At 40.5% G+C, this 9,102-nt stretch overlaps 2 protein-coding genes across 3 annotated transcripts; one reads left to right on the top strand and one right to left on the bottom strand.

Moving 5' to 3' along the window:
• The first annotated feature begins 2,943 nt into the window (after window positions 1-2,943).
• Window positions 2,944-5,046, top strand: smtlb (somatolactin beta). Of its 2 annotated transcripts, XM_027015440.3 has the most exons (5): window positions 2,944-2,989; window positions 3,197-3,372; window positions 3,743-3,853; window positions 3,968-4,147; window positions 4,301-5,046. In XM_027015440.3, exons 1-5 carry the CDS (start codon window positions 2,974-2,976, stop codon window positions 4,496-4,498), a joined length of 681 nt encoding a protein of 226 aa, XP_026871241.2. In that variant the 5' UTR covers window positions 2,944-2,973; the 3' UTR covers window positions 4,499-5,046. The 2 variants fall into 2 exon arrangements, with proteins under 2 accessions (XP_026871241.2, XP_026871240.2); XM_027015439.3 differs by having other exon boundaries at window positions 3,968-5,046.
• Window positions 5,047-5,442: 396 nt separating this feature from the next.
• Window positions 5,443-7,869, bottom strand: kcnj1b (potassium inwardly rectifying channel subfamily J member 1b). Its single transcript, XM_027015458.3, has one exon. The coding sequence runs from the start codon at window positions 7,867-7,869 to the stop codon at window positions 6,736-6,738; it is 1,134 nt and encodes a 377-aa protein (XP_026871259.2). The 3' UTR covers window positions 5,443-6,735.
• Window positions 7,870-9,102: the final 1,233 nt, after the last annotated feature.

The raw sequence follows: 9,102 nt of genomic DNA, 5'->3' as shown, positions 1-9,102 counted from the left end.
CCCTGGAGGTCCAGATCCGCCAGGTCTTCCACACACCTTGACTTAGGAGACAGGTGTGCTGAGTCAACTCCCCTCAGCTCCATTAATTGTTCAATTAACAATCAGTGGTTACAGAATTCAAGACTGGGATTTGGCTATAAGGATATGGAAGAGTTTTTACTTTTTTGTACAAGTTTTCGAATGGGTTTTGGTGTCCAAATAATAGTTTTTGTGTTATTGAAATCACTTGTTAGTTATCTTAGTTCATCTTACTCAAAAAGGTGAATGCAGAGTGCTGATTAAACTTAACTGAGTTTGCATTGCAGTTGGTGTTATAAGTCACACTGATTGAATAATATGCCTACGCAACTATGAAAACACATGCTCTAACCATATTATAAAAAGAACTGTAATATCCACCTGCCTGATTATGTAACATGCAAATATCAACATAAATTGTGCAAGATTCCAACCAACCTCATATTTAGGTGAATTGGTTGTGATTGTGTTGTTGGATCTGTCCTGGAGTCACATATTGCTAATTCCAGAAATATTCCTGTTTCGATGTGCCTGTCAAGTGTGGGCAGTAACTCACATTTACTCTGTGTACATGCACAGAGTTGATAAAAAACGAAAATCATACTTTTACTTACATTTTTACATGGCCTTCTTTATTAGATACATTTAATTAAAACACCTAGTAGGTGTACAGTTAGAAATGATTTTCATATCCAGAATTTGCCTGTCATCTTCCTACTAACTGGTCAATTTCCAAAACCGCTCTTATATGGATACCACTTATAACTGCCATGTGTAAAATCACTAGTGGCACTGTTATGCCCGATACACCTGCTACCATGCCCCTGCCATGCCAGTGATACTGCTGTGTTCAGAATAGTGCACCATAGTGCAATTTCAGCGTTGCTGTGTTAGTCAGAAACTAACCAGTGATAAATGGGGTTGAGGGTGGCTGATGATTTGTGCACTCTAGTCTACATGACGGCCTGTTGCCTGTAACTGTACACCTAAAAATGCACTTATACATAAAAAAGTGAGCACAGGTACAAAGCAGGTGTTTCGTATTAAGAAGTGAGTGTATATTCATGTATTTTTCTGTTAAAAGAATAATCTACTTTTTACTGAGTTACATTTAGTTTCTTTGTTTAAATGTAATTAATTTAATTTCTGTTATTGCTGCGCCTTGGCTGTTTGCTGTTGGTCGTACCTCTCACTTTTGATCTTTAACCATGTTATTCTTGACAGAAGTATCCAAAAAAAAAGTATAAAACCTGACTAAAGCTCTTTCTATTCTGATAGCTGCTGCTTGAACATGAAAGTAGAACAGCAGTTCGTAGTATTCAGCGTAGTAGACAGTGTGGTATTTTTTAACTAAGTACAGTACATTTTTTAACCTGATGTCTTCATTTTGCTATTACAAATGTTGATTGTGGTTTGTTTTCAGGCTGCTCCTCGCACCTCAGGCCTGTATCCACACGGAGGTAAGCAGAAGATTTTTCCCCATGATAAGACGAGTCAAGAGATCTGAGGAAGTACAAAGGACTGCAGTGGCTGGACTGGAAGCAAAAGCATTCAATATACCTTCTGCTAGAGTCCAATACCTGTGTAAATGAGGAATCCTGTTTTCCGAGAAAGACTCCAGAGCTGCAGAGCTGTTCTCTCTATTCAAGCAAAGTCTGCTCTCAGGCTTAACAAATGGAAGGTGTTTTTAAACTCAGTGACACTCAGGGCTCAATTTGAGGGGACATACAAAGGCACGCTATCCCCTAAGTAAAAAAACCAAAAACCTCCCCCTTATAAAAACCCTTCCTCTTGTAAATCTGCCTAAATAAATTTGACTTTGACTGTGACCATTCCCAATAACAAGGAATTTGCTATTGTCTGATTGTCTGCAGAAAGTTTTAAAATCCAGAATTTTATGTCGTCTAAATTACAATTGTTCTTTAAATGACTGTCAGCTTTTCAGGATTGCTTCAGTCTGTACCAAAACAACCACTAATGAATTGAAGAGACCAGTTGTAGTTGATGAATACTATACTAATTGAATACTAACTAAGTCACCAGTGACTTTTGAATATTCATGGGGTCATTAGTATTTATGGGTGAAGAATCATAATGTGTCCCGTATCCATTTCTTAATTCTATCCATAAACGAATTCAAACCAAATCACGATCAGAACAAGATGTTATCCTCTATTTTCAATGCAGACATTCGGGAAAGATCTGATGACTTTTGTCCCCTATACAGGGGAGTATTGGATACAGCGCATGAAGCCACTGTAGTTCAGATTCAGACAGGCAGGAGATATATTATTTAACCCCCACCCAACCCCCAAACCCACCCTGTCAGCTGAAACCAGCCATCCCTCTTGAAGTTTTTTAATAATTCAACCACTGGTGACAATCATGGATTTTTGAGCAACTCTGATAGGGATGAGTGACTTCTCAGTGTCTGTATTTTTTACATTAAAAATGTTCTCAATTTATTTATTTATCAGTTTTATAAGTTTACCAGAAACCCTGATTTTTTTTGTTATAATTTGTGTAATTTAAGACAATTTAAGACAATATGTGTATTTGTGTTAGGGATCTACAGCTCCATTGAACACTGTCTCTCTCTTTTACTATTTTCATACTGGGTATAATTTTTCCCATGCTGAAACATCGGATTTGACATCTGATCTACCCTTTAAAATGTGCAAATCTCTGTCTTTGCCATTCTTAGTCACCCATTATTAAAAAGGTGAGAAGCCTATATAAAAGCCAAAATTGTTGGATAAACATTTTGTCCTTCCACTAAAGATGATGCGTAAAAACATAGTGGAAACCGTAACCAGAAATATCGTCTTACCTCTTAAATGAGATTTTCTAAATCTGATTCATTCATGAAGTCTGCGTTGTATATATAAGGTGGAGGTGCCTGTGAACCACCAGCAGTAGTGATTTCAGACATTAAACTTCCTTCATTCCACAATAATGAGCAAGACAAAAGGTACTGTATCTTCTGTGAAATCCATTTGTTAATCTTGAAAGATCAATCCTAACAATTTATATTGATTTATCCAGAATTGACATACATATACCACTTACTTAAATTTAATTCTGTGAATAGTAGTAGATATCAGATGTAAAAAAGAAACTGAACTTCAAAGATCAAAATCATTGGTTCTACTTTTGCACCCTAATCGCCATGGTCAAGTTCTGCAAGGATGGTTGGGAATTCTCTTCTGCTCCATACATGGAATGCTGGGCTCTGTGCTGGACTGTGAGGTTGGAGGAGTGCATTGCACCATGTCCATAGAGATGCTTCTGGATCGGGCCATCCAGCACGCCGAACTCATTTATCGCATCTCAGAAGAGACCAGGACACAGTTTGTGAGTAAAGCACTACAGTCCGACCTCATTTCATGAGGTTAATACTGAAACAATTAGAATGACACTTCCACAGCTACATTATAAAAAGTTGTTTTTTAACACTAAAAATATTCAGGGCTTTATTACCTTCAAGTGCAAATGCTTCTGCTAAGAGCCCTCAGGCTGTTTGGTGAGAAGCACATGTTGTGACTCCCATCACTTTTTCATTTAGAGCTTTTACCCAAAGCCACTTACAATGGCTGAGTACAACCTTGAGCAGCTGAGGGTTACAGGCCTTGCTCAGGTTCCCAACAGTGGCAACATGGCAGTAGTGGGGCTTGAACTGACAACTTCAGTACCTTAACCACTGAGCTACCACTGCTTTTTACAGAAGGAGACGTTCATTCCCCTTGCTCTGGTCACTCAGCAAGGCCATGCAGACCACTTGTGCACGGTCATCTTGCCCACTCCATCATCCAAAAGTGAAGTAGGGCAAATTTCGGTAAGTTCATCTGAGCTGGGCGCAGTCCATTTCTTCATAGCCGAGTAACCTGTGAATGTGAAACTCTGCCTGAGGAAGTTTTACGGGACGTGTTTGTGGTTTTTGCTGCTGCAGGACAAATGGCTCCTCCACTCTGTGCTGATTCTGGTCCAGTTCTGGATCAACCACCTAGTCGACCTGCAGGCTTCCCTAGATCACTACGACAACACCCCCCAAGACCTTCTTGACAAGACAAAATGGGTGTCGTCCAAGCTGATGAGCTTGGAGAAAGGTCTTCTCACCCTCATCAGGAAAGTACGTTGGGATGTTCTCCTGCTCCCAGACATTGGTGGCCCTGTTCCAAATTTACCCCGGGCATGGGTGGGGTTCGTTGCATATGTCCCGCACAAACTCCTCTCTCTCAGATTCTTTAATAAGAACGTCTCCCCACCCCTCACCCAAATACAGATGCTGAATGAGAACAACCTGCCATTGGACAACAGCAAGAGCATAGCAGACCATCTGGCATCCCCTCGTACCATGGAACATGTGATGAGGGATTACACCATGCTATCCTGCTTCAGGAAGGATGCGCACAAAATAGAGACATTTCTCAAACTCTTCAAGTGCCGCCAAACAGACTGGCCTGGTTGTTCTTTTTACTAGTTAAAGTTGGCCACATTTCACTGTGGTCATGTGTATGAGTTCAGGGGCACATCTGGAAGATGCATGGGCTAGAGGTATACATGAATATCAACGTTTTAAAGTTTGGAAAAATCTATTTATTTCATTTAACTGATGCCATTTATGTCAGACCTTATTTGGATGTGTCCAATGATATAATTAAAATATATAATGCTTTAGAGTTCTTTTTAACCTTTTTTAACCCTCTGGTTCTAACACAGTTGTAATACCATATTAAACAAAGTACATAGCATACATTTATTATGAATATAGAAGAGCTTCAGAAACTGTGACTTTAAAATGGGATCCTAACTAAGGGGAAGGGAAGGAGAAATGGGAGAGTGGAAGAAAAAAGTGTCAGAGTTAGAAAATAAGAAAATTCTCTGGGAAAAAAAATAGAAAATTCTCTGCAGGGGATTGGCAGAAACGGCAGCTGTCTGTGCTGACAGAAAGGTCAAGTGGCTACTGTGATCAAAGGAGGATGGGGGTTGGTGCTTGGGTGGTGGAAGTTCAAATTATGCTGATTTCGAACTCTGGGCGAAAGCAACGCTTCACCCTGCTCCCACACACTCAGCCTTTCCTTTGTCCATCATCCAAAAGCTTATGGCTACTAGGTTTCTCTCTCTCTCTCTCTCTCTCTCTCTCTCTCTCTCTCTCTCTCTCTCTCTCTCTCTCTCTCTCTCTCTCTCTCTCTCTCTCTCTCTCTCTCTCTCTCTCTCTCTCTCTCTCTCTGTACTGTAGCAGAAACAGAAGTAATACAAGCATTCGCTATTATTAAATCCAAGCTCTATTAAACTGTATTAAAAGGCTCAATTATATCAACAACATAGAGAAATATTCAATATGGGGAGTACAATTTTTACAGTCCCAAGAAGCATTCCCTATGGAATTGTCTAGTATGACTGGGTACATTGTCCTCACACTGTTGCTGACACTCTTGATGACTAAGCTTTCTGGGAAAACTGAAGCGTTCTTAGGTTGTACACGATTTATACTAGAGCACCTCCCAATGGGAAGGGAGGACTAAGACATTTAAGACACAGTGCAAACATTTAAAAGACTGAAAACTCTACATCTGTCTTGTACATTTTCACCTTAACACATTTAATGAAGAAATTTTGTCAAAGTCCTTCCTGTTTTTAGCTTTTACGTAAATGATAAGCACTTTAGTCATTATATGTCCAGGTGCAGCTACAATAATGTTTTCTAGTGCTCATAACCCTTTGATTGCTTGTTAATTAGTACATTTTCACATGTGATTTTCACTGCTGGATACAACCAACTCAAAACAATACAGCTAGTGTGTTCTCATGAAAACTGCCATTCAAAGCAGAGTACAATATATACAGCATAATTAACTTACAATACACATTTATACAAAGGTATTTATTATATAACTACATTTAACAAACAAAACTAATGCCTTACATTCATTGTTATGCTTTCATTAGAATATATATTCAGAAAATAACCTCCATTTTAATTATTTTATGGACACCTACCAAGAATTTCAACATCTCACAAAGGTTTCATGTCACACGGGCTCTTCCAAAATTTGGAATACATGCATTTCTATATTTCATTCATGATGAAATGTCATACTGTAAGTAGCTAAAATGCTACATTTGTTATATTTTCTTCCTTCAGTTTTCAGTTTTCCAGATTCCCCAACAGATCAACTATTCCATTTCTGACATAGTTTAGGCATATCAGCAATTTGATTGTCTGTTAGCAGCATAGACTAGTACTTTATATTCTTCTAAAAGTGGTTTAGAATCCTGTCATAGAGCTCCTGTAGCTCTCCCAGTAGAAATGTATGAGAAAGGAGTTAACAACCCCAAGGTCTTGTCCCCAGGGGCAGTGGTAGCTCAGTGGTTAAGGTACTTGACATGTAATAAGAAGATTGTTGGTTTGTGCCCTGCTAGTGCCAAGTTGCCACTGTTGGAGCCCTGAGTAAGGTCCTTAGTGCTCAAGTTGTACTCAGTCGTAACTGTAAGTTGCTTTGGGGAAAAAAAGTGTCAGCTAAATTCTATAAATATTAGTACACATGCTGTCTACTGATAATTACATGTAAATGTTCTGGATAAATGTCAGAGCATCTTATGGATGCTGAAAATGTCAAACTTCCTACATCCTCAAGTAAAAGAACACTATTTAGTCACCAGAACTCCAATGCAGTATTAATTATTATTTGTCATTCCATGAGTTCCCCCATAACTTCACATCTGAGTATTATCCATCGCCTCTTCAATGGCAATCACATCAAAGCTGGGGTTGTCAATGCCTTGCGATCTGTGCTGGTGCAGTACAAGTTCGCTGTTCAGCTCATTCAAGAAGCAGCAAGCACAGTGTGGCGTGACCACTGGCACTGTTCTGGAAAAGTTGGAGAAGTCAACGCGATACTTGCCTTCCCTGTTGCGGGAGATAATGGGAACAAATGTGTAGCCCCACTGGATCTCGCAGGGAAGGAAGGAGGTGCGCACTTGGCAGGAGGAGCTTGTGGACTCAGCCACGCCATCCAAGAAGACCACCAGCTCAAACTCCTGTTGCATTAACGTGTCGGCCGCCATCTCGGCAAACGGGCTCGAACCATCGATAACATGGTACAGCGTGAGTGGGCACACAAAGAAGAGGTGGTCCTTGCCGGCATCCACCAGGAAGTCAATGTTCACCTGGTCCAGGATGATGGGCTCTCCTTCTGGCGTGACTGTGGTCCTCAGGAGTTTCCCATAAATCTGGCTTCCAATAAGCAGTGTCTTGCGCAGGTTGGCAACGCGGATTTGAAGACAGAGGCTGCCTCTCCTCAGACAGATCACTGCCATGCTGCTGAAGGTGACTGTTTTTGCCCTCTTTTTTGGGAGGGAAATTTTGGCCAAAATCAGGCCACACATAAAGCAGTTTATGATGGCACCCACAAGGGACTGGACAACGAGAAGGGCTACCGTCCCCGCACAGTTCCCGGTCAGGGCTCGCCCCCCATATCCAATGGTTGTCTGGGTCTCTAGAGAGTAAAGAAAGGCAGTTCTGAGACCATTTATGTTGTCTATGCACTTTAAATGGCCATCAGACTTTTTCTCTCCCTCTAAGTCCCCATTACTCTTTGCAATCAAATACCACAGCAGACCAAAGACGAACCAGCTTCCAGCGAAAGCAGCGACAAAGGAAAGTATAACAAAGCGCCACCTAAACTCAACAAAAGTGGTCCAAAAATCCATCAGGTAAGCACAATGGCTATGGTACTCAACATTGCCAAATTCAATGTGGCAGCGGCCATCCTTGGTCACAAGCCGGGTGCGGTGATCCCTGCGCTCCACTAGGTGATCATGAATCTGTTTGTGGATGAACTGCAACATTCCTTCATTGTGAAGGATAAGAAGCAAACCAATTAGTCTGAGCATGCATGAAAAATGAGGTCACACTCCAAAAGAGTAATGATTAGAATAAAAGGCTGCACACAGTGATTGTGCTGTATATTAGCACACCTCAAAGATTTCAGTATAATTAAAAGCAAACTAAAGCTAAAATACTTTTCTAATTACTTTCCTCAGATGGAATGTGCATTAAACTCCTATTTTTAAAACTCAGTCTAAAATAGGCTAAAACTGTCACTCTCACTTTCACATCCCATGAACACATATTAGCATCTGATCAACAGTGACAACTACTTTGGGAACTTTAGGACCATAGATGAGGATGAGAACTTACCCCTACTGGCACAAAGGTTAGCCGCAGTGCTTCTGAAACAAGAACACTGTCACAACTTTCGACGTGTGGAACCCACTTCACAGATCTGTTGGCTAAGTGTGCTGACCAACGGCAGGCAGGATTAAAGTTCAGACCTTCCTGTTCTACTCTGAGCAAACTGCTATTGGGGTGCTGCTGAAATGTAATCCGCAGTGCAATGTTCTAATCCCAAGCATATGCCCCTGTTCACACACCATAAAGAAAAAGACCTGGCCAAAAGAGGTCCATTTTTCCTCCACATCTACCTTATCTTATGTTTATCAGCAAAGCATCAAGCTCTGTCCAACCAGCTCAACTAAAAAACACAATCCGGACTACCAGGCACAGTGTTATGGCAGAGAGTGGAACCATGCCGGCAGGCCGTATTATTAAGCAAAGCTTTAGCAGCAGGACAGCGTCGTCGGGGTTTCTGGGATTGCTCTACCACCCCAGTAGCTACTCTTTGAGTTGACAAATGGCAAATGTGAAATTTCACATTTTCAAAATGGGTTTCATAATTTCAAATATCAAAAGATTCATTGTATTCCATAGTTACATTCCTGATTCAAGAGCTGTGATAACATAATAGACATACAAAACTAATGGACATGCAAAATTGAAAAAACTGTGTTGGGGGTCAGAGGTGGGGGGGGACTTATTTTTTATTAGTAATTAAGAATACACAAAGTAATAATGAATAATTACTGACCATCCAGTCTAGCCAGGCCTTTAGCCTGATAGTAGTCTTGACACTTATTTATCTATTGTCCCATGAGGATATGTATTTGATAGAGACTGCAATGCACTTCTGTAAATTACACTGAACAAGGGTGTCTGCCAAATGCTGTAAATGTAAATGTAAA

Source organism: Electrophorus electricus, chromosome 19 (genome assembly GCF_041902795.1).
Source record: "Electrophorus electricus isolate QZ-2024a chromosome 19, ASM4190279v1, whole genome shotgun sequence".
Classification (NCBI taxonomy): Eukaryota; Metazoa; Chordata; class Actinopteri; order Gymnotiformes; family Gymnotidae; genus Electrophorus; species Electrophorus electricus.
The sequence above is the reverse complement of the archived record's forward strand: the minus strand, read 5'-3'. Positions and strand labels throughout refer to the sequence as shown.